We start from the raw sequence: 24954 nt of genomic DNA, 5'->3' as shown, positions 1-24954 counted from the left end.
TCTCAGCTAAGCCACCTTTCTCATCCTTCAAGGACCTGACTGGGTCGGCCTTGCGGGGAAGCCCGTCTTGACTGCTACAGCCTACTCTGGGGTTTTCCTCCCACGCTCTCCGGGGACTGACTTCTGCCCCGTTCTCCAGTTCTCTGCGGGGAGCGGGTCTTCTCCCCCTCAGCACAGCAGTGACATCCTGAAGGCTGGAACTCGCCCCCACGTGGCTAACACGGGAAAGGGCTCATGGTAGATGCTCAAGACTGATGCCACTAGAACTGAAACACCCCAGGATGCTTTGGGGCTACCACGGAGGCCGTGAAACTGCTTCGAGAGGGATCTTGAGAGAACAGGCAGGGGAAGGGCTAGTCGGAGATCCTCTGCAGATGCTGAGATTACACCGGATGCCGAACACAGGCAAGTCCTAGATCTCAACTCCAGGTGGGCGGGCGTGTTTAGGGAGCCGCGATTCGGAGGCAGGCACTGCTTCTGCGGAATCCCCGCTGCGGCCCCCAGGGGAGCAGATGGCCCCTGTTGCAGCTTGGAAATCAGACTCACTGAGGGGAGGTTGTACAGCAGAGCACGCACCCTCGGTGCAAAGCCCCGGCTCTTCCCAGGACATCCCTCTCCCGGGGGCTCCTCCTCACCGCCCTGGGGGTCCCCAAGGCACCCGGGGCCACCCTAGCCAGGGAGGGGATGGTGATGGGGAGATGGCTCCTGCTTTTCATGTTTGTGGTGAAACCCCTATTACAGACTAAACTGTGTCCCTCCCCAAAACCATTAGTTTAAGCCATAACCCCCCAATGTGACTATATTTGGAGGTGGGGGTACCTTAAAGAGGTAGTTCAGGTTAAATGAGGTCATAAGGGTGGGGCCCTAACCTGATAGGACTGGTGTCCTTATGAAAAGAAGAAGAGACACCAAATGTATCCCCCCAGGTGTGTGCCCAGAGAAAAGGCCACGTGAGGACACCAGGAAGGTGGCCGTCTGCAAGCTGAGGAGAGAGGCCGCAGGAGAAAGCAGCCCTGGCACCGGGATGGACTTCCAGCTTCAGAACTGTGAGGAAATCCATGTGTGCTTCCCATCTGTCCTGGCAGCTCGTGTTGACTGGCACAGGCCCCCTCCCACCCTGGGAAAACAAGGCCTAGCTCTCCACTTGCCTCAGGGAGTTCCCTGGCAGCTCTTGTGCGCCCCCTGGGACCAGCCCCTCTGGACGCTGCTGGAATGGACGGGAGTGGGGAGGTGGGGGTGGAGGTGAGACGGTGCGTGCCTGTGTGGGGCCTGCCTTGCCTGCCTTTGCCCCCCGGGGCAGAATCGAGGACTATTGCAAGGAACAGGGGTCTGAGACCCGGCCCGGCCCCTTCGGGTGGTGGGAACGAGGCCCAGTGTCCGTCTCCTTCCGGCGAGTCCCCTGGCCTGGGTCCCCTCCCCTCTGGGAAACAAACCCTCTCCTTTCAGGATAGCACACCAATTGCTATCCCCCCGCCCCCCTCCCACCACCACCACCACTGCCAGCTGCCCCTCCAGGAGCCCGTAACATGGGGAGAAGGCCCAGGCTCCGCCCAGACCCTGACTGCCTCCTCCCAGTGACCACCAGAAAGAGGAGGTGCCCGGAAAATCCCCATCCAAAAGGCGGCCCCGAAATGAGAATCACTCACAAGGCAAATGGCGCGAGACAGATGCCAGCGACAGCGCCCACTGAGCCGCATCCGCCCTCCCTCCCACTGGCAGCTCCTCCCCACTCCCATTCCATGTTCCCATCCCATCCCATGCCCCCCATTTGGTAGGGTCCTTGGGACCTGGTCTTGGGGAGGGTGCAGCCAGGGCCTCTGCCCCGGCCAGGCTCCCCCTGAGCACCAGCAGAGATTCAAGGGGGAGCCACGTCTGCCCAAGGTCAGGAAGTGACCACCAGGCCCAGACAGGAAGGCCCAGAAGGGGAGGGCGGGCCGCTGGGCTGCCCTCCCACCCTCGCGCCGGCCTCCCTAGCCAGGTCCTGATTTCGCTGACCCTCGCCCAGGGGTCCCGTTATCCATCCACAAGAGTCTGCATCCCAGGGGGTGGGAAGACGAAGGTCTTGGGAGAATTGTCCAGGCTTCCGGGAAACCGCTGAAGGCTGCTCCCTGCGTCCCTGCGGCCAGGGCCCCCAGGCTCCAAAGACAAGACCAGGCCGGAGTCCTGAGCCTGCGGAGCCACCTGGGGAAGGCACGAGCGAGAGGATAAGGACACGGCCTCCATCCCCAGCCCCCCAGCCTCCCAACCTTACCCCACATCTGAGGGCGGCTGCCCTCCTGTGCCCCCAGCACCTAGACAGGGTGCGGGTGGGGGCTCCGAACACTGCTAGGAACAGGAAGTGGTGAGAGCCGTGGATGCCCCGCCTTGAGAGGGCTAGCTGGGAGGATGACGAAGCAATAATGGGAACCCAGAGCCAGCCCCTGGGTATCACCAGAGAAGGGGCAAGGGTTCCGGTGGGCAGAGAGGGCCTCAGAGCCCTGGGGAGGCCTGGGTTCCTTACACAACATTCCCTCCAAGGAGACCTCTGCAGCCCCCTCGCGAAATACACCCCCTCCACACACACGTGCATACCTCCCAGGACGGGGAGCTCACTCCCTTGCTGAGACTGGGATCAGGCACATGGTCACGGGATGATCTGAGAGGACAGAACCACGCACGGGCCTGTGTTCACCTCCGGATCCGCAGGCTGGGAGAAGGGCTCCGTCGGTGTTGGTGCTGAATGAAGGAAGGTGCTGAAATCTCGGCCATCGACCCACCGACCCCCGCCAGGACCACACAGAACAAGCCTCCAGCGCCCTGGCTCCCAGGAGCTCCAGGGTCCGGCCAGGCCCGGACCTAGGGAGGGTTTGGGGTGAAGGAAGAAATCCCCTCCCCCCGCCCACTCTATGAAATAAGTTCCATGGACCTTCTCCACCCCACGCCTACCCAGACTTACCCGGCAGCGCCCAGCCAACGCGCTGGCATCCCGGGCCCAGCTCCCGGCTCCCACGTGGACCCCCACAGGCCCATCCTGGAAGACAGAAGAGCCAACCACACTGCAGGAGGAAACCGCAACCAGGCCCCTCCCCGGGCCCGGGCCTGGGCAGGACTCGCCGCTAACCAGCCTATTTCCAGAGCTTGCTGTCAGCACCGGGATTGGGCACGGGTCCGGGGTGTGGGGCAGGGGTACTGAGCCCCCTGCCCTGAGAAGAATGTGCCCTCCAGGCGCGGTGCTGGGTCCCCACGTGACTGCCAAGCAGAGGAGCCCTGGCCGAGTCTTACCAACATGATGACAAAGGGCCAGGACCGAGAAGAGCAGGCAGGCCAGCCACCGGGAGTCCCCCCACCTCCTCCTGATGCCAGCTCCGTGTGTGCGGTGATAAAGTAACTAGCTCAGCTCCTCACAACTTCCTGATGGTGGCATTTATAAAATACTCGCCTCGAGGCCACAAGCGGGGTGCGAAAATGACCCATTGTGGGGCCCCAGAAAGTGGGGACCAGCCCCTTCTTTGTGGCCTAGAGGGAGGAAAGTGAATGAGCTGCATCACCAATCTCCCCTCCCACTGGGGGTCCCGGGATACCTCACTTCCCTGCGCAGACCAGCACAGGGCAGGCCGGTCGGCTGCGGGCTGGTCAGCTTGAATACTTATCTGCAAGGCTGCTTCCCGCGTGGTCTTGACCGTCAGAAGCTCTCAGACATCCCCTCCTCTCACTTCGGCCCCAGGACCTGGCTGCGCTCTGTAAAGAGACCCTCAGAGGAGCATCGTGTGACCCCAACGTCCCTTTCTCCTGGCCCCTGTCCGTGCGCCCAGGAGCCTGATGGCCATAAGGCGGTGGGATTTTCAAGGGCAACTTTAGCTCCTGGGTCAAGCCGACCGCTGACTAGGAGGGCAGAGAGGAAGGCTTTGAGGTCAAACATGGGGGACTATGGTCCCCAACCCCACATATAGATGACTCACAATTAATCCTCAGGTTTAGCCCCTGCCGGGCACACAGTGAGTGTTCCAAAAATACAGTACGTGTTCCAAAGTGTGCCAAGCCCGGCCGGTGTGGCTCAGGGGTTGAGTGTTGGCCCATGAACCAGCAGGTCAAGGTTCAATTCCCGGTCAAGGCACATGCCCAGGTTTAGGCTTGATCCCCAATAGGGGGCATGGAGGAGGCAGCCGATCCATGATTCTCTCTCATCATTGATGTTTCCATCTCTCCCTCTCCTTTCCTCTCTTTTGTTTTCAAAAGCCGTTTAGACGTGTTGACAGAGGACAAGCACCAAGAAGGGCCGGATGAAAGGCCATACAGAGACCTGATGGGGGACCGGGACCCCAGCATCTCAGCTCCCATTGGCCCATATGAGCGACACCCCACCCACCTGAGGCCAAGGTCAGTGCCCCATGAGGAAAGCTCTGACTGAGGGACTGGACCCCAGAGATTCCTAGGGGTCCCTCCTACCTCTGAGAGTCAGGTCTCAGCGCACACGGATCTCATGGTGGACGGGGTGCAGAGCCTGTCGCTGGTCCCTACGGTCCCGCGGGTGCACCGGAGAGGAAAGGTCATCTTGGTTACTCCTTTGATGCTGTGAGGGCCGTGGTGGCGTTGTGACACGTCTGGAACTCCTGTCAAGAGAGAGGGGGGTGTGGAAATACTGGTACATAGGCACCCGTGGGCACGTTGGAGAACAGATGCCAGGGGCCCTGGTCTGACATCACAGCCTATGCCACAAACTGATCTCTTTGGATGCAGATCAGAAGTCAAACAGGAAACTGGCCCGGCCGGCATGGCTCAGCGGTTGAGCATCGACTTATGAACCAGGAGGTCATGGGTTCCATTCCAGGTCAGGGCACATGCCCGGGTTTCAGGCTTGATCCCCAGTGCAGGGCGTGCAGGAGGCAGCCGATCCATGGTTCTCTCTCATCATTGATGTTTCTCTCTCTCTCTCTCCCTCTCCCTTCCTCTCTGAAATCAATACAAATACATATTTTTAAAAAGAAGTCAAGCAGGAAACTGACAGGTATCTTGGTCAGGCCAGTGCCAATCAGAACAGCCTAATGCCCTGGGAAAATAGGACTTTACCGCACGGATCCCTGTCCTGCTCTGCCCCCTGGGAGGGAGCATCACCCCTCTGGGCCTGGCTTCGTACCCAGCACCTGGGACAGTCAGCGCCTGCCTCCCAAGGCCGTTGCGAAGACTAAACGGGGCGATGAGTATGATCTATCCGCTCGCGCTCTATGGCTCCTGCCCTTGTCCACGCTGCTCATTGACACTACCCATGGGCCATCCATTTCCCCCCTGAGCTCTGCGCTCCATCCCTGGTCATGAAGGAACGGCTGCCAGGAAAACACGCGTTCGGTTGCACTTTAGGATCCCTCTGGCTGCGGGTTTTTCCCTGACTCGGGGATAAAATAGCTGCCCGGAGACGGGAGGCACACGGGAGAAGTTGGCCTAAATTGCTTTGCTTGAGTGAGTGCCGAGGAATAACAGGCTGAGCGGGGGCGCCGTGGGCTGAGGGGGACCGAGACTTCAGAGCGGCGGAATGCGCTGTTTCTGGACAAAGTCAAACAACATGCACAAAAGAGGGGCTTCGGACTTCAAGTCCCGCTCACACCAGGGAGCCTCTGAGCTGTGTGGGGAGGAGAGAAAAGAGAAAAGCAAGAAGGAGGGGAAGGAAAGGAAGCTAACATTTCCTGAGGACAGATACTGACTGGGGGCACCTTTATCCGCCTGACAAAACAAGACTTGGGTTTCATTGTCCCCATTTTACAGATGGGGAAACTGAGGCTCGGGGTAAAGTGCGTTGCTCCTCGGTCACCCAGGGAGAAAATGGTGCCAATGGATTGTAAACAGGCCTCTTGAACCCCAAAGGGGCAGAAGGCTTCCGTTCAAATGCAGGGGGTTGGGGGGGAGGCTTAAAGGAGAAAAGGCCTGGGGAAGGTATGCGTACCTGGCGGACACCGTGGGCATCAGCGTTACTATTACTGTGAAGAAACTGGACCGCGGTTGTTAAACCATCTCGGATCGGTTTACTCTAATCGCTTCTATGGACTTGAGGCAATTGAGTTCGCTTTCAGGAGAGAGAGGTGGAATTGTCGTGTAGCAGTGACAAACACACGGTTCCAGGTTGTACTAGATTCAAGTTCAAATCCTGACTCTACAGCTAACGTGCTGTGTGACTCTGAGCTGGTCGCTTCACCTCTCTGAGCCTTCGCTTCTCATCTGTCAGGCCCAGCTCCCAGGCTCATCATGGGGTCTCCATGAGGCAGGGTCCAGCCGGAACCTCGCAAATGGTTACTAAATGGGAGCTCGCGTCGGTTCCCATGAATGATCTGCTCCACCCCGCTGGGCACACAGCAGTTCAGCCCCTCCCTCGCCTTCAGGACTCATGGGGCAGCCTTCTGAGGGGCCCACCTGGCACCACAAGGGAGAAGGGGACACCTGCCGCATCTGATCCAATCAGCCGACAGAGGGCTGGGGAGACAGATGTCACCCTCAGCCGCCTTTGCCTCTGCCCCTGAGTATCTCTGGCTATTGTTCAGAGCTCCAGCTGACAGATGAGCCAGGCTGCAGACACGGAGGAGGGATGCCCGGGGGACAAAGGGCTCTGCTATAAGTTATTCACCAGCCCATTGAACCTGCACAAAGAAACAGACACTCAAACAGCCCCAGGGTCACCCCAAGAACCAACAGCCCAATACAAATAAAAGCAAATAACTAAGTATCTATACAAACTGGGGGGGAGGTGGGGAGGCGGGGGAGCTGAGTAAGTGAGCTCAGCCTGAACACAGTGGGTGCACTATAGCAGCCATGTCTGTATTAAGCACCTACTGGGCGTCAGGCATTTGACACACACTGGTTCATACCCTCACAACGGCTTTTTAAATCGGGGACTCTGATTCCCACTCTACAGAGGAGGAGACTGAGGCTCAGAGAAGGGAAATGACCTCCTTCCTGAGGCTGACACAGGGTAGAGGGGGAGAGGGTAGTGTGGCTCTCAGTCCTTCCTCCTCCCACCACACCGCGCTGCCTCAGTGAGTGATACATTCAGAGCATAATCCTGCTCTGGTGGAAGCCTGGAGAGAAAGGGCCAGAGAAAAGAACGTAAAACTGAAGGAGTAAAAACAAAACAAAAAAAAAAACGGGCAGGTCTCACACTAAGGAGCTGAGTAGAGTGAGCATGTCTGCTTCATGAAACACCAGTCCTCTGACAATGCGGCTAAAACCACCGAGAAACTCATCCCATGTGACCTGTTAAAGCGGCATACGGGTAGCACAGCTTCAGTTAGTATTTCCAGTAACAGAAATGGATGCCGGAAGAAAACGCATGAAAATGGTCGGTACAGAAGTTATTCTTGGGTGATGAAACTACGGACTTTTCTTCCCTTTTCCCCTAAAGCTCCTCCAATTATCACGCATTTTATTAAACTTAGGAAATTCATAAAAATCACCAGACATTGTAACATTCTCATTTTGGAAGCAGGCATAGCTTGAGGGAGTGAGAAATAGGGACGCTCCTGGGACAACAGGCAGAGCGGGGCAGGAAGGTTTCCAAATCTTTCTCCATGCCCAGGGTCATTGAATCATAAAATACCTGGGCCTTATGGGCAGAGGGGATGCTACCCTTAAAATTCTTTCAACGTGGAATTAACTACACGGAGCATGGGATGAGTTCAAGGCCACGCAAAGCTTGGGGGAGGAAACCATTCTGCACCGGGGTTCTGGGCGAGGGGGGAGGGGAGGGGTGGGGGGGCTGTTCTCTTCACAGATGGTCTGACCACCTGCACGAGGAGTCCAGAAGCGAGGATCGGGAGGCGGGGGGTCTGAGGACACACCCAGATGCCCAGCCCCACCCCGTCCTGCTGACTCATCCCCTGGCCACGTGGCCCGGGCGCCTGCGTATTGGGAGCCTCGCCCCTGAAGTCTCAGCGCCGTGGTCCTCAGGCCTCCCTGTCCGTCAAGTGGAGTGAGTTACTCATCCCCGGCCCCCAGCCCCCACCCCAGGCCCAGGATCGCGACGCCCCCAGGCGACCCCAAACTGGAACGCGCTTTGGGAAGTAAAGCCGTGCGCCCCTGGGCAGTGGTCTGGCTGCGGCTGGAGAAAAACAAAGCCTCTTCCCGCACTTTATCCCGCCTTTCTCTCCCCACCCTCCCCGCTTCCCCCAGCAGCAGGTGGGGGTGTTTTCCCCGCGGCCGCACCGCAGTGGGGTGTGCGCGCCGGCGATTCCAGGCGCGCGGCAGCCACCAGTCTGGAGCCTGGGATGAGGGTGGGGAATCCAGGCTCCCGGGGCCTCCCTCTGCACAGACTTAGAGGCAATTTCTCTAGCCCAGGGCCCTCCGCTGGGGGAGAGGAGAGATCTGGCCCCTCCCTGCCCAGTTCCCAGCCTCTCCAGACGGAATGCATTGGCGAGGAGAGATGGGGAGGGAGCTGGTGCGCTCTGGGGTCTTCTCGGTCCCGTTTGGGGGTGTAACCTGGGCTTCAGGGTCCGACCTATCTGGATTCAAAATCACTGGCTGTGTGACCTTGGACGCGTCCCTCGCCCTCTCTGGATCTCAGTGTCCTCATCCTTAAAATGGGGTTCTTGCCACCCCGCGGGACTGTGGTGGTCGCGCAGGCAAAGCACCGCGCATGTGGTTGGCACAGAGCAAGCTCTGCGTAAACTGATGTGTTATTACCGTTATCGATGCCGTTATTCTCAACGAAGGCGGTTGTCTGGCCCTGTCCACCGCTTGGGAGCCGCGCACGGGACGCTGGACACCTGGGATTTGAGTCATTGGCGGGCGCCAGCGGGGAGAGTAGTGTCAGTGTGAGGGAGGGGGGCTCCAGGACCCCGCTCCGCCAACCCGTCCACACCCCCAGTTCTGAGACCACTGGGCTCTGTCCAAGACCTGGCCCGTTAACGGCGAACCCGGTGAGCCGACAAGGTCTGGGGTCCGCTGGGGTCCGTCTGGCAGGGGGTGGGAGGGTCTTTGTTCCCCACCCTCACTGGGCTCCCAGCGCATCCTTCCGTTTTCCTTCCCCGCGCCCCACCCAAGCCGGGGTCTCAGCTGCATCTGACAACTGCGGGCTGGAGGGGGAGGCTCTTCATCCATCAAATCGGGGCGCTTGGGGCGCCTTTGCCACCCCCTGACCCCTGCCTGGGACCCTGGGACCCTGGGACCTACCCTCGGGGAATTAAGCTGTTCCCGGCGCGGGGACGCGGTGCGTGGGGAGGGGTGGCCGTGAGGATGGGGCGGCGGCTTACCTCGGGGCGGCAGTCCTGCGGCGCGAGTGCAGAGGGCTCTTTGTGCCCGGGCTCCCAGCGCAGAACTGGGGGAGCCCCTGCAGGCGCCTCCCCTCGCAAACTCCTCCCCGCACTCGTCCGCAGCCTCCCGCCCTCCCTCCCTCCGGTCCCCCGAGCGCAGCCGGCGTCGTCTTTGTAGCTGCTGCAGAGCCGGAGAAATTTTAATGCGGGAGCGCCTGGCAGGCAGAGGAGCCCCACCCCCGGCTCTCGCCCGGGCCTTCCTCCCTCCTCCCCACGCCCTGCCACGCCACACCCTCCCCTCTACCTCCTCCCGGAGGTCCGGGCCAGGGGGGCAGGGTGCAGCCCGCAGTGGGGGGAGCACACCGCCGCCCCCCATCGCACAAAGGGACCAGCCCCGAAGCAGCGCGCTCTGCCTCCAGCATCCCGGCCCCGAGGCGCTGCCATGGCAACGTGTACCCAGCTGGACTCGGCCCCGGAGCGCGCAGGGATGGAGAGGCGCGCGTGCGGTGCGCGACCCCGCAGCCCGGGGAGCAGAACTCTGGGCCCTGGCGTATGAGGACCGGTCCTGCCGTATCAGCAGCGCAACCCGCACAGCCTGGGTGTATGCCTCTCAATTAACCCCGCTAGATGGCCAAGTGCTTATGGTGGAGTGAAGATTTGAACCTTCGTCTGAGTCTTCATGCCCATGTTCTTGCCACCACATCGCTTGGCCTAACTTCTATAGAATCTTTCTTTCTTTCTTTCTTCCTTCCTTCCTTCCTTCCTTCCTTTCTTTCTTTCTTTCTTTCTTTCTTTCTTTCTTTCTTTCTTCCTTCCTTCCTTCCTTCCTTCCTTCCTTCCTTCCTTCCTTTCTTTCTTTCTTTCTTTCTTTCTTTCTTTCTTTCTTTCTTTCTTCTTTCTTTTCAAAGAGGAAGGGAGAGGGAGAAAGAGACAGAAACATCATCAATGATGAGAGAGAATCATTGATCAGCTGCCTCCAGCACGCCCCACACTGGGGATCGAGCCCACAACCCCGGGGTCAGCTGGAGTGTTGGTTGTCATGGCAACGGGAGGAGGCACCATCAGCCTGAAGATTCACTTCAGGATAAAGTTCGCCTCTTTCAGCTGGACGGGGCAGTGACCTCACCTGTTCCCGTGAGACACCACAGCTTCAAGGATCCGCAAGCAAACGGTCTTTGGCTCATGACACCACTCAGCACCCCAAGGTTTCCAGGGGCAGGTGTCTCTACAACCAAGAAGATCAGCATTTTGTGTGGCTCCCGGCGCCCCCCTCTTCCCCCCAAAAAATATGCATTTCAACAATTTCCAGTAACTACAGAATTCCCCTGTAACCACCTTCAGATGTAATGAACTTGACCCCTTGACCCTTACTTCACACTCGAAGTGCCCACAGACACCCTCTGGGGAAGTGCTGATATCCCCTCTAGCTGACAGATAAGGAAAGTGAGGCTCAGAGAGGGGAAGCGGCTTACCCAAGCTCAGCCAGCTAGAACGCGGGGAAGCTCTGGCTGCTTCCAGAAGCTGCGCTCGCTCGGGAGGTCTGAAAACCTGTCTGCATTCACGCTCCCCCGCCCTTCCCCTGGGAGGGATGCACAGCCCCACCGCTGCTGGACAATGACCCTGCCGCCTTGCGGGGGTCACTCTGGTGTCTGCAATCGCCCTCAGTCCAGGAGGGACATCACTGGTTCAAGATCATGGCCATGGATGAGCACAGTCCAGTGTTCACCAGAGTCCTATCGCTGGCCTGCCCCCAGAGGCTGCCTTGTTGTGTGAAGGCCAGCAGTCCCGCTAGGTAAGGCAGGAATACTAGCCTCGATCATCCCAGATGCAGAGCCCGAGACAAGGATCCAAGTGCACGTGGTTCATTTGGGACGTGATCCCAGGAAGCATTGGTGACGGAGGAGAGCAGTGAGACGGGGAAGAGAAGAAACCAGAGCAAGAGCCTTAATGAGTGTATTGGTCAGACTGGGTGGCCTAACAGGAACTTATTTTCTCACAGTTCTGGCGGCTGGAAGTCCACGGTCAAGGTGCCAGTAGGGTTGGTTTTTCCTGAGGCCTCTCTCCTGGTCTTGCAGACGGCCACCTTCTCACTGTCCTCACATGGCCCCTCTATCTGCACACCCCTGGGGTCTCTTCCCCTTCTCGTAAGGGCCCCAATTCTACTGGGGAAGGGCCCACCCTCTGACCCCATTGAATCTTAACGACCCCTATTGCCAAGTCCAGTCGCGGTGGGGAGCATGGGCTTTGACATGTGAATTTCAGAGGGACACAGTTCAGTCCACAGCAATGAGCGTGTCAGGTGGGCAACCAGGGCTCAGTCCTGCTGCGGCCCCGTATGGGACACGCCTGAGTTGTGGGGTCAAGGACGCCAGGGTACTTACATACCTACTCCTTTTTTGTTGTTGTTGTTAATCCTCACCCAAGGATATTTTTCCATTGATTTCTTTAGAAAGGCTGGAAGGAAGGGAAGAGGGAGAGAGAGAGAGACAGAGAGAAACAGCCATGTGAGAGAGACACCTTGATCAGTTGTCTCCCCCACAGGCCCAGACCGGAGCCAGGGATCGAACCTGCAACCCAGGTACGGTCACTCTCTTTATCATCAGACCTTGTCTCCATCCCCAGGATCTAGAAGCAATACCCTCAACTTTGTGCAGTCCATGATCTGTTTTCTTTTAAGCAAAAGTCCAGTGGGACTGGCGAGGTTTGGGGCCCACCAGTGCCCCCCAACCTCTCCTTTTACGGTGCCCAGATCACGGCTGAGAGACAAGCAGGCCTCGCTGGAGGCCCGGGAGCCTGCCTGCCACACCCCTGGCTCTGCGGTGCCTGCCTCTGCCCCCTCCTTTGTCTCCAGCATGTGTGTGCTTTGTGGCCGCGGCCTGCGTCCCCGCTGCTGCTTTGTCTCGGCTTTTGTGTCCAGACAACAGCGAAGGGGGCAGAGCGTGTGCCGCTCTCATCCACCCCGTCCCGTCCTCCATCTGTCCATCTGCACGCCGCCCCCTCCAGACGCCCTGCACCTGCTGCCCGGCCTCCAGCCGCCCCGGCAGGTGCAGCTGCCCAGCCTCTCCCTGCTGCTGCCCAGAGACAGGCAGGAAGCACAGGCTGCAGCCACCAGCTGGCAGAGCGGGGAGGGGGGCAGGGAAGGACTTAGGGTGGGGACAGAAGCCTGGAGCGGACTCTACAAAGATGCACACGCCCCTGATGGGTCATCCTCCCCTCTCTCTCCCTCACCCCAGCCCATGAATGTGCCCTCTTGAACCTGTCACCAAGCCATCCGTACCCCACCAATTGCCACCGTAGCTTCTGTCTCCATCACCCCCTCCTGGGACCTCCGCTTCCACTCCAGGCCTTCCAATCCGGTCCCCACCCAGGCCAGACGATGCTCCAAAGGCAGAGCTGACCTCGCCCTCCCCTGCCCACAGCCCTTCAGTGACAGCCCACTGGTCTCCGGTGAGAAGCAAGCTCTTGGCTTTACCCTGCAAGGCCCACCCTGGCTGCCTGGCTAGCGATGGACATTACTTTAAATAAAGCACTTTCGATGTTTCTCTTGAAGTTATTGTGTTTTCTTTGATTACAAAATCCGCATTTTTAACGGGTTAATAGCTAATCTGCATTTTTAACCGGTTAACAGCTACTTATAACTGGTTAAAAATTCGCATACTGGTTAAAAATGCGGATTTTGTAATCAAAGAAAACACGATAATTTCAAGAGAAACATCAAAAGTGCTTTATTCAAAGTAATGCCCATCGCTAGCTACGCATTTCCCCCATCTTTCGGGTAATTTGTGGATACCGTCCCAATAGAACTTTTCTTGTTTTGAGGCAGACCATTCAGAGACAGGATTTTCCACTTCTTCATACGTTTTGAAGTGCTGCTCAGAAAGCGCGTGTGCCATCGATCGGAACAAGTGGTCACCTGAAGGAGCAATACAACAGAATCGCATGCATATCAAATCGCATCTATATCAACATATGTGTGACTCCATCTATTGAAAAAAATCCGCATTATTAGCCGGTCCACCTGGTAGCTATGACAGCCCCATGGTGCCAGGTATTGATATCATCCCCATTTGACAGATGAGGAAACTGAGGCTAAAGGGACACAGCTAGAAAGTGCCTGAATCAAGATTCAGCCCCCACAGTCTGTATCCAGGCCCTGGCCTCCTGGAGCCCCCACCCCACCCTGGCCCCATTACATCATCCCCTGCCTGAGCCCCTGTGCAGTCCTCCCTGCCTCCCGCGGCTTCATCGAATGCAGCCGTCCCACCCCCACACAGCCATGGCCGCGCGCCGCAGCCACCCCGCAGAACAACAGCACATTCTTTATTTATGAGATGCGTCTAGGCTCCCTGCAACTCAGCTGGGACTCTGTGGCGCCTGCAGTCAGGAGGCGGAGGGTTGTGAAGGCCAGCAGTCCTCCCGGGAGGCAGGCAGGGGCTGGGCTCAGGGCACCAGGCTCCAGCAGAGGCTAAAGTGGCCTGTTCTTTGGATACCCTTTGCCTTACAGTCTGCCTGGGACACGCAGCCAAGAGCCCCGGGGAGTGGAGAGATGGGAATAGGGTGGGAACTTATATTAACTGAGCGTCTCCTGAAACCCACACAAAACCCTGCAAGGCAGGGAGTCGCCATGTGCCCATTTTACAGGAGGAAACTGAGGCTTGCAGAATGTTGGCAAGGTCTTTCTGAAGGGATAACCCTGATTTGTCCTTCCCGTTCCCACGACAAAGAAGATATTTTCTTCTTCTTTTTTTCTCTTTTTCCTAAAGGAGGGGGTTTAATATGGTTTATGAAGATGCCCTCGGCATCTAAATATCAAATAAGATAGAAAGTTCGGGCCAGAGGAAGGAGTATGGAGTCAGGAATGGCGTTCCAAGCGCCTGCCACACGGTTCTATCCAGTTGCTAATGATCCTGTGGACATTGGCTCTGAGCATCCTGGCGGCCAATGGAAAAAGAGAAGGCAGTTAGTTTCCTAAGTTTCCAAGGTCGGCAAGAAGAAAGGAAATTAGATGTACAGGGACACTGTTGTGGCAAGAATTAAGAACTCAGAAGGAATCTCAGGCCCTCTCATCACATCTCATATCTCTAATTTCCCAGAAACTGGCCCACTGATCCATTCTTTTTTAAAAAATATATATTTTTTTATTGATTTCAGAAAGGAAGGGAGAGGGAGAGAGAGATAGAAGCATTAATGATGAGAGAGAATCATTGATCGCCTGCTCCCTGCACGCCCCCTACTGGGGATCGAACCCGCAACCAGGCATGTGCCCTTCACCAGAAATCAAACCCTGGACCCTTCAGTCCGTAGGCTGATGCTCTACCCACTGAGCCAAACCAGCCAGGGGGATCCTATCTTCATCTTTCCCTTTCCGGGGTTCCCAGAATGTAATCATTTTCTGACAGCAGGGTGTATTTCTGTGTCACCACCAGGTGGCGGTGCAGCACAAGTCTCAGGAGGCGGCTTCTTAGAACCGGGGACGACCCATGCACCTGAGCGGCCTGGTGGTGGGCGGGGCCAGGATGGGCCTGAGAAACCTCTGGGAGCTGGTGCCAGGCTTTTGACTGAACCTCAACAAAGCCATCAGCCTCATGCTCCGCAGGGAAGCCCACAGGGGCTAGCAGGAGGAACCCTGGAGAGAGATTCGGGAGCCCCGGGTTCTCTGTGCCAACGTGAGCAGACCAACTTGCCCTTCTCGGCCTCCGTCTTCTCATCCGAGCAAGGGGGTGAATATGCCTGTTGGAGCAAGAGGAAACGGAGACAGGGATGGAGAATGATCTGGGCCACTAACACCAAGAGCCGGCAAAGGGTAAAGGATCGAGAGCTTCTGATCTATGGGTCGGGGGCGTGGGGTGGGAGTGGGTGGGAGTGGCGGGGGGTGGGGGGGCGAGGAGGGGAGGCCCATCCTTCTGGAAGGAAAGGCCACTGGGGCCCCTAGCTGGGGGCAGGCGGGGAACTGATAAGCTCTTTGTTTCCTCAGTGGGTTTAGGGGAGTAGGAGGACCTTTTTTTTTTTTTTTTTTTTCTTTTCTTTTTTTTTTTTAATGTAGGAGGACCTTTTAAAATATAAAAGAACAGCAGCCCATCTTGAAATGTCTTAAGCCAAAAAGAAGCGGGGAGAGGATGCTTTGGCCCATGTGATAAAAAAGCACGTGGGTGTCCACGTGTGGGGAGGGTTAGCCGCCTTCTCTGTTTCAGGCCCCAGCCTTCCCTTCATTGGGTGTTTCCAGGCCGCCTCTAGCCGCACGTCCCAAGCTTACACCCTGTCTCACTTCGCAAGCCCAGCACGTGGAGAGCTTCTCTTTCCAGGTGGTTCCAACCAAAATGCCAGAGCTGACTCTCGTTGGCTTAAATCGGGTCATGTGCCCAGCCCAGATGACTATTATTGGCCAGACTTGGGTCATGTCTTTGCCTCCGGAAGGAATCAGGGTCGTTCAACCCCTGAGGATGCATTGATTCTAGGAGAGGGGCAGGGTGATTCTTTAAACTAAAAATTGGGGCTCCTCCCAGAAGCTGCTGAAGATCCCTAAAAGCGACAGACTGCCCGCCTGGGAGGAAACCCCCACAGCCCCCAGGCCTGCCTCCCTGACGGGTTGCTTCAAGAGCAGATTCAGGAGCACCTGGCAGGGAAGGAAGGAAGGAAGGAAGCAAGGGCCTCCCACCTGGGAGATATTTCCCCTCCATTAATCTTGTAATTATGGCAACTGTACACAGAGGCCCCAGGAAGCAGGGATGGGTGGGTGGGGATTCACCACCCACAGTTCAGGCTTGTGCAAGACTCACCCCCTCTCTCCCCGGGACCAGGTGGGGGCCTCCCTTGCTCATTCCGCTGTTAGGGGGACGCGGGCCTTGCCCCTGGCGACGCAGGCTCAGGCATAATGGACGTGTGAGCGCCTGGCCCTGGTCCCAGCGCAAAGTAGACACTCAGTGGACGCTGTTGCTTTCTCTTTTCTACAAAGGGCTGTGGCGATGGGCTGTGATTACAGTAATCACCAGTGCTTTGGTCCTTGTGAGTAATAATAGCTGTTCCATTCAGCCACTTCTCGAAGGGGCGCAGGAAGAGCTATTCTCTCTCTCTCCTCTCTCCCCCTCCCTCCCACTCATAAACACACCCAAGATGCTGTGAGATCTTTAACTTCTCACCTCCTTTTATTCCACCATGTCCACCACCATCATTGTCACAGCTTCTTTGCTCCTGGGGAGAGGAGCATGTGGCAGAGAGAGAGAGAGAGAGAGAGAGCGAGCTGGACAGAGGGGTGGAGGGGGCTGGAGAGGGAGAGCATGGAGGAGAAGACAGAGAAGCCGCACATGATGTCGCCTCTTATTTTTCACAGCCCCTCTGTGGTCCTTGACCCTCACAACGGCCCCTCCTTGAAGAAACAAGGAAACTGAGGCCAAGAGGCCCCTGAAGGTCATCCTATCCAGGAAGTTCAGGATGGATCCTGGATTCAGACCCAGGTGAGTGTGCGACTCCAAATGGTCGTCGCCGTCCGTGCCCGAGTGAGTGAGTACCTCGGCGACAGGGCTGGAAGCAGCCGCAGCATGGATCATGTTTGCTGTGTGGCCTTGAGCAAGTGCCTTGCCCGCTCTGGGCCAAGGGGACGCTGGTTCGGGGTTGGCAGCCCGGCCCCTGTGATCGGTCCTGTTGGCTGAGGGCAGTGTTCTGGATGATGGGTGTTCCGTGCTTACCACTTACTTCTGGACAAATCCCATCAATAATTCAAGTTCCCTTTCCTTTATAACCCAGGAAAATTGGTCTCCTGGCAAGATATAAAAAATAATTTCACGCTCTCTTTCCTCCCCTCCCGAAATCGCCCCTGACAAATCATCTTTTTATTGCCTGTCACTCCAGCCATCAGCACACATCTGGGGTCCCATTTTTTTATGGCTGCCAGCCTCATTCTCAGCTCTGACTGCAGCTGGCCCTTAATAAGGCCGCCATCCAATTTCAATGAGGCTCCCTCATTCATTCATTCGTTCATTCATTCATTCAGAAAATATTGCCTGCTTTGTTCCCAGGATTCCAAAGCTTTCCTATGATAGGTGAGGTGCTCCTCCTTTATTCAGACTAAAGTGTGAGGGGCTACTTTCTTAATTCTTTAAAAGGAGAGCATGAACCCAGCATTTTCCCCATTATCTCTCTTTTTTTTAAAAATATATTTTATTGATTTTTTACAGTGAGGAAGGGAGAGAGATAGAGAGTTAGAAACATTGATGAGAGAGAAACATTGATCAGCTGCCTCCTGCACATCCCCCACTGGGGAAGTGCCTGCAACCCAGGCACATGCCCCTGACCAGAATCGAACCCGGGACCCCTCAGTCCGCAGGCCGACGCTCCATCCACTGAGCCAAACCGGTCTTGGCTCATTATCTCTTTAATGCTCTTCCAACACCTTATTCAACACATAGTGAGAAAAACACCAGGGAGAATTGGACTCCCTGCCTCTCCCATTCTTTTTATTATTATTATTATTATTATTATTATTATTATTATTATTATTATTGATTTCAGAGAGAGGAGGGGAGAGGGAAAGAGAGACAAAAACATCAATGATGAGAGAGACTCATCGATAGGCTGCCTCCTGCATGCCCCGTACTGGGGATCAAGCCTACAACCCGGGCATGTATGTGCCCTGACTGGGAATGGAACTGTGACCTCCTGGTTCGTGGGTCAACGCTCAACCACTGAGCCACACTGGCCGGTCTCCCAGGCCCATTCTTACCTCTCGCAGCCCTACAGCCCCCACGCTCCCTCCACCACAGCTCCGTGTTGCCACCCACCACAGACACATCTGCCTTCCCCATCTGACTGGGTCGGGGAAGGGACTTTATGCGTCTTGCTCACCACTTCCCAGGGCTTGGTGCTCAGCGGTCCTGGGCAGATAGGATCATTTGAATGAATGGGATGATACAATGAGGAGTTAACAATCAAGTGCAAATGTTCCTAAACACATCCCTCCCTTTCCTGAGCCAGATAAGGTTATCTTTTCTAGCAGGTTCAGAACCCCACCCTTCCTGTCTCTACAAGACTCACTGTGGTAGAGGAAGGCAGTGCGGAAAAGGAGCCAGATGGCTTATGACGTTAGAGGTACTCTATAGCCTGGCCGGTGTGGTTCAGTTGGTTGGGCATCAGCCCGTGCCCTGAAAGGTTGCCAACTATATTCCTGGTATTGTGGCTTGATCCCCAGTAGGGGGCATGCAGGAGGCAGCGGATCAAGATTTCTCTCTCACATCGATGTTTCTCTTTCTCTCTCTCTCTCTCTTCCTCTCACTCTAAAAATCAATAACTTTTTTTAAATCTAGTAAAAACAAAAAATAAAGTAAGCCCGGAATCGATAGAAGGAAAAAAAAAATACTAAAGAGCAAAACTTAGTGAATGAAAACACAGACAGATGACAGAGGCAATTAACAAAGCTGAAAATCAGGGCTTTCAAAGGATTCATAAAATTGAAGAGCACGAGCTAACACTGGACCTTTTGGATTACTTTTTGATTTTAGTTTTTCGTGCTGACTGTGCGTGCATGGACTGGCTCCCATGGGGGCTGGGTTCACTCGGGGTCACAGGGGGTGGGGGCGGAGAAAAGAGCAGGTGACAGCTTCCAGGCTCCTCTGGTCCAAACAAGCGCGGGTCCCCCCACCCCCCCTGCTCAGCGTGGGTCCCCCTGCTCAGCGGGGGGGGGGGGGCAGTGGGGGGAACCCGGTAGCCGGGGGAACTGGCAACAGACCCAGCTGAGGAGGGGAAAGGGCAGATTGCTACCCTAGAGAGGCCCCGGGATGGGGGCAAAGACCAGAGATCCATGGTTGTCCCAGGAGGTGTCCCTACCCTCCCAACCCCCTCGCTGTCCCTGCCAGGCAGAGCTTGGGATGCACTGACGTGGAAGGAGCCCACTTCTTTGCCATCCCATCCCAGGGCCTGGAGGGAGCAATAGCCATCACTCAGCTCTCCTTTCCTGCCCAGGAAGTTCTCTTGCTCAAAGATGGTCAGCCTCGAGTCCCGGTGGTTCTGCGGGCTCAGGGCACAGGGTCAGACCCTCAGGTGCACAGCTGGGTGCCTCCTCTGCCCACCCCACCCCCACCCTTGTCTCCAAATCAGTCAGTTTCTCTCGCAACTCTTTTGAAATGGCAATAAGGCAACAGGCTCCAGAAACCTTACAGGAGGTATTCCATTTGCCCTTTCAGAAATTTGCACAAAAATAATCATGGAATAAATAAGTCTTGGTGATAACAGTAGGAAGGAAGGAAGGAAGGAAGGAAGGAAGGAAGGAAGGAAGGAAGGAAGGAAGGAAGGAAGGAAGGAAGGAAGGAAGGAAGGAGAAAGAAAAAAAGAGAAGACAACTTGAATACCCAACAATAGGGGTTAGGAGCTAAACTGGTGTGTTGGGCTGTGACTTGCCGAGGTCTGGGTTCGAATCCTGCTCCCCGCTTACCCGCTGACCGAGCTTAGACATGTCACACAGCATTTCTGAGCCCATTTCCAAACCCATAAACGGAAACTAACCACATCTGCTTTTCAGGGTTGTTTCTGGGGCGTAAATGAGCCCTGAAGTTGTACACTGTGTGAAAGCGGGGTTTGCATCTGCCAGAGTCCACCGTGGGTCCCTGTCACGACACAAGGTCTGGGCCGTTCGTGGCATGAATGGACAAATGATCCTATTTGCAAAATGGAATCCTAGGGCGCCATGGGACAGGATGTTATAAATTAGATCGAATCACCTGGTAGGATCCCTGTGCTATATCTGCCCAGTGAGAAAAGCTGGTTTCCCAGCCTTTGGTTTGTTATGACTCAGTTTCTATAACAAAATGCTATGTGTGGGTAGATATACAGATATAGGTAGTGAAGCGCCGAGCACTGTAAACTGTGGGCGTCTACCTCAGAGGTATGGGTATGAGTGATTTTGATTTTCTTACTCCGCCATCTCAGGGTTTTCCCTGAATTTGAGATGATAAATAGGTGTGGCTTGTGTGATTGTAAATCGATAAAAGTTGCTTTTGAAGAACAAAACAATTACACCTTTCAGAGCCTCCTTTTTGTTCATCTGGAAATGGGGGCAATAATGGGCACCTGCACCCATACCCCATAACCAGCAGGAAAAACAGAAAAAACCAGGAGGAGGAAACCAGGCCCGTCCTCCCCACCTGGCCCTGCCATCTCCCCACCCGGCTCGTCCCAGCATCTCTGAGTCCTAAGAAGAAGACTCAGGTCTCCCCGACCGGTTTGGCTCAGTGGATAGAGCGTCGGCCTGAGGACTGAAGGGTCCCAGGTTCGATTCTGGTCAAGGGCATGTACCTTGGTTGCGGGCACATCCCCAGTAGCGGGTGTGCAGGAGGCAGCTGATCGATGATTCTAACTCTCTATCCCTCTCCCTTCCTCTCTGTAAAAAATCAATAAAACATATTTTAAAAAGAAGAAGAAGAAGAAGAAGAAGAAGAAGAAGAAGAAGAAGAAGAAGAAGAAGAAGAAGAAGAAGAAGAAGAAGAAGAAGAAGAAGAAGAAGAAAAAGAAAGACTCAGGTCATAAACAAAGTGGCCATGGATGGAATGTTTGTGGCGGCTTCTGGCCAGATGCTGAACATTCCTCCTCCCACAACAGAAGTCCTAGGGCCCCGTTGCAAGATGAAAAAAAAACGAGGCTCAGAGAGGGGAGGGACTGCCATGTCCCACAGTTTGAAGAAGGGACCTGAGACACTGAGCTCTGGGACATCCGGTTCCCAAGGTTCCCCAGCCCCCACGGGAGGAGCTCGGAGGGGGCCCCCTGGGAGGAGGGGGGCAGGACTCACAGCACAGGCCACAGGCCGGAAGGAGGTGAGCCTCTCGGTGGGATAGGCCGTGTTGCCGCTCCAGGCGCCCCAGCCGGGGTACTCGCCCCGCTCCAGCACCTACTGCTGCCCTTGGAAGCCGGGGCGCTCAAAGCCCACCCACCTGCGGACAGACAGAGCGCACGAGCTCAGAGCCCCCTCCCAGAGTTCTAGACACAGGGTTGTCCTGCAGGGGGGACTCTGGCCCCGGGGGCGGCATTCAGCAAAGTCAGGAGGCATTTTTAGTCGTGATCCTGGAGGAGGGAGCGGAGGGTGTTTGCATAGGGCCCGTTGTGTTTGGCGTCGTCCTATGGGACGAGGCTGACACCAAGCTGGCCGCGCCCTGGCTGTGTATGTAAGGGATCCATTGCCGGAGTCCACCTGAGCCTGGTGCCTTCTCGCCGGCCCAATCTGTTGGCCTGCTGGCCCTATCCCTGCCCAGGTCACTGCTCCCGTCTGAGCCCCAGGCCCCGCCCCCCCCGCCCCCCCCCCGCACGTAGCAGAATGTTCTACTGAAAGTGTTTACCGTGGTGTGCGATGCAAAAAGGCCACTCAGCGCAGCCTTCGGTGGCACTCACAGGCACAGCATGAAATGACTCCTTTCCGTCCACTTCCCAGCCTTCTAGAAACTTCTGACCAACATGGTAGCCATTAGCCACATGTTGCCAATTAAACATACATTTAGCCAAATCAAAGCTTCAGGTCTTTGATGCCGGTAGCTTCATTCCCAGCCCTCCACGGCCACATGCGGCCCGTGGTTCCCAAACCGGCGGCAGATGTCCGCTGTTTTGATCACGACAGCAGGTCCCACTGGACGGTGCTGGTCTGAACAGGCTCATCATGGCGGTATCGGGATGTCCTTAACGCCTTTGTACATCTCGTCAATCTCTCTTTAGAAAAAACAGACACATCGCTCATGCTCCCAGCCGCAGTCAGGCAACAATGTTCCGCTAAAGATTAATAGCATTTTTTTTTACTATGTTTTTATAGTTACCTTCCATTCGGGGCAAATGACGTTGCTTGTAGATTTATGCCTCAGAGGGGTTTTTCAGTCCCTGCGCTCCATTCTCAAGGTCAGCCCCTACATCTGGGCGCTACTCAACCTACCCCAGCACGTCAGCCCCATTGGGAAGTTAGGGCCTGGGGACATAGGGCATGAAACCTCTAAAAGTCCCAGGCCCCCCTTGCTCAATCCCCTCCTGCCTCCCTCTCCCTGGCTCAGAGCCCGTCCCCTTCCCAACTCACACTCCACTCGGCACTTGGAGAGACCTCACGGTCTCAAAGCCCAGCTCCTGCCGCCGGCCCTGAAAGCCCTCCTGGTCCCACACCACAATCTACGGCAGAGAGAAAAGGGGGAGCCTGTGGGGGTGAAGGGGTGAAGGGTTAGGGGCTCCCCCCCAGGACTCACGATGGGGCAGGACAGAGAGAGCGGGGATTGCAAACTCAGGTGCCTCTCCAGGTGCCAGGCAGGGAAGGCGGGCGAAGGCTCCGTGTAAATGCTTGGCCTCTGCACAGCGCCTCCTATTGTTGCTACCTGGGAATGCAAGCCGACTTTCCCATCTCTGACGGCAATCACTAAACTGGGACTTCTCCATGGACCCTCCAAGATTTTAAAAGCAGATGACAAATGTAAAGGTTCGGTTTTAAAAAAACAAACACCACAGGGGAAGTCAAAGAAATAATGCCGAAGACTGTGCAATCACCAGCGTGCCATCTCTGCCGGGGAGTGTCGTGGTTAAATTCGGGGACCAGAGACCCCAGTTCAGTTCAAGGCCCTGTGTGTGACCTTGAGCAAGTCCCTTCTCCTCTTTGAGCGTCGGTTCCATCCGCTGTGACATGGGCCCTCACAACACCGCCCCCCCCGCCCCCGACGGGGTGAAGTGGGGATTCAGTGGAGGTGGGGATGGGGGTTCTCCTGGACCTGCGACCCCACTTCCCAGACACCCCCATGCCTCTTCCTACCTTCCAGTGCCCCGCGGGCTTGGTGCATTGCAGGGTCATGTTGCCCTCTTCCTGCCCAAGAGAAGAACATGACAACTTCAGCCCGACTCTGCTGTCTCCTTGACAACGACGTCGAGATGGAGCCAAATGGGGATCCAGAGGGGTCCAGATGGGCCTGCGCAGGGGGCAAAGGGCAGCTTCGGCCCCGCCCTCTCCTTCCCTTTCCATCTGTGGCCAATCCCTGTGCTTCCTTCCTATCATCATCTCAAAGCACCCCCCCCCCCTCGCACCCCGCCGCCTCTGGGTCCCATCGCCTCTGAGCCCCATTCTTTGCGGTTTTATCTGCTGGCCATGGTAGATTTCTGTGGCTGGCTGGGGGTGAACGCATCCCCCTGGCAAATGCCAAGGTGCCCAGCTTACAAGAGCCTCCCGAAGACAGCACTTTGGCCCAGACAGGTGACTCGAACAGTGGACACTGAAGCAAGGACTCCAGGAATAATTTTGTTTCCAGCGAGGGGAGCAGGTACTAGGCTTGATGCCTGGGGCCCGGCCGGGGTTAGGAGGAGAAAGACACGCAGGATGGCACAGTGATGCCCCCGGATTGAGGACCTGGCCTCCCCTTCCTCCCAGGATACTCACTCAGAGCTCGAACGCCACTTCTTCTCCGGGCCTGGGACTTACCGAGACGGACCCACAGAGCACGCCAGGCCTGGGACCAGCCGAGGTCGGGCTCTTATCGGCAGGGAGGGGAGAGGGCCTCCGGGACACGAGGCCCCGACTCAGCAAGGGAGCAGCAAGCACAAAAGGCAGCCCTGGCTGAGAGGGAGAGGGGCAGGTGGCCTCCCTCAGGGATCAGCCACAAAGAAGGCACGAGGAGGAAGGCCAGCCTTCATCGGCACCATAGGACCCCTGATTGGAGCAGGAGAATGAGCACTGGACAAGGAGTCCAAAAACCTGGTCCTTCCTACCCATGTGACCTGCAGCAGGTCATTTCTCCTCCGTTTCTGACTATAAAACAGGACACGAATAAACTACATCACCGGGGTGTTGTGATGTGATGCCACATGCCTGCCACAGAATACGCATTCAACAAATGCCCATACCTTTCTCCCTTCCTCTTGCAGAAGGGGCAATCAGGGCAGGCTTCCTGTTGGAGGCGGCATTGAAACGAGACTCTGAAGGGTGAGGAGGATGTGTACAAAGTGAGATGGAAGAAAATACTTTTCTAAGCCAGTGTGTGAGAAAGAGCAGGTAGCCCGATTGGGCTGGAGCTCAGGGACCCTGAATGGGAGCAACGGCAGCCAGGCAGGAAAGGTGGGCTGGGCCAGGGCCTCCAGGGTCCACAAAGCCCAGAGAGAAGTTCAGGTGGCTCTGCGGGCAGGATGAAGGAGCTGGTGGGTGCAAACACGCTTTGCAAACCGTAGCGCACCTGCCCAATAGCCAGGGTTGGTAGAATTTGCTTTGTTCACCTTCTTCCCACACTCTGATGTGACCTAAAAGGGGCCTGTCACAGCGCCGGGAAGAGCATGGCAGGGACCAGCCCACCCTGGGTGAATCCAGTCCTGCCTCTGAACAGCTGGGTGACCTGGTGGGTGTCTGACCTCAGCCCCTGGCCTACAAAGTGGCAACATGTGTCCCCCTGGGAGGGTTCCATTAAAAGCAGCCCCATCAAGTGTGTGACTCGGGTGAAGGGTGGCCTTAAAGATAAAAGGCCGAGAACGCAGCCTCCGCAGCCAGGCTCCCTGGCTTTCATCCCACTCTTGCTGGCTGGGAAACCTTGAGCGTGTTCCTTAATCCCTCTGAGCCTCAGTTTCCTCGTGTGTAAAATGGGTGCAACAAAGTAACTTGGTTTCGCCTAAGAGATAACGGTATAGTGAGGAGAAACGTGAAATAGACACATGAACCGCAATTGAAGTGCTCTGCACCTCCATCATCATTGTCATCCTCATCACTGCGAACAATCGACATGATCGTGATGATGTCGTTACTCATAGAAAACCGGAAGTGCATGGTTTT

General features: G+C 56.2%; 1 protein-coding gene and 1 long non-coding RNA gene across 3 annotated transcripts; both read right to left on the bottom strand.

Moving 5' to 3' along the window:
* Positions 1-113: 113 nt before the first annotated feature.
* On the bottom strand, positions 114-9342 carry LOC132221630 (uncharacterized). 2 transcript variants are annotated; one of them, XR_009450049.1, is made up of 5 exons: positions 9210-9342; positions 4426-4589; positions 2936-3717; positions 2572-2686; positions 114-2181 (listed from the first exon to the last, which is right to left on the bottom strand). It is a non-coding gene; the product is annotated as an uncharacterized LOC132221630 (long non-coding RNA). The 2 variants fall into 2 exon arrangements; XR_009450048.1 differs by having other exon boundaries at positions 2048-2181; positions 2572-2715.
* A 5218-nt stretch (positions 9343-14560) lies between these two features.
* On the bottom strand, positions 14561-22998 carry CRYBA4 (crystallin beta A4). The gene is given in 6 exon segments (XM_059677120.1): positions 14561-14704; positions 14886-14939; positions 19026-19205; positions 20980-21121; positions 22243-22331; positions 22960-22998. Coding segments are annotated over 6 exon segments (648 nt in total).
* Positions 22999-24954: the final 1956 nt, after the last annotated feature.

Source organism: Myotis daubentonii, chromosome 19 (genome assembly GCF_963259705.1).
Source record: "Myotis daubentonii chromosome 19, mMyoDau2.1, whole genome shotgun sequence".
In the NCBI taxonomy this organism is placed as follows: Eukaryota; Metazoa; Chordata; class Mammalia; order Chiroptera; family Vespertilionidae; genus Myotis; species Myotis daubentonii.
The sequence above is the reverse complement of the archived record's forward strand: the minus strand, read 5'-3'. Positions and strand labels throughout refer to the sequence as shown.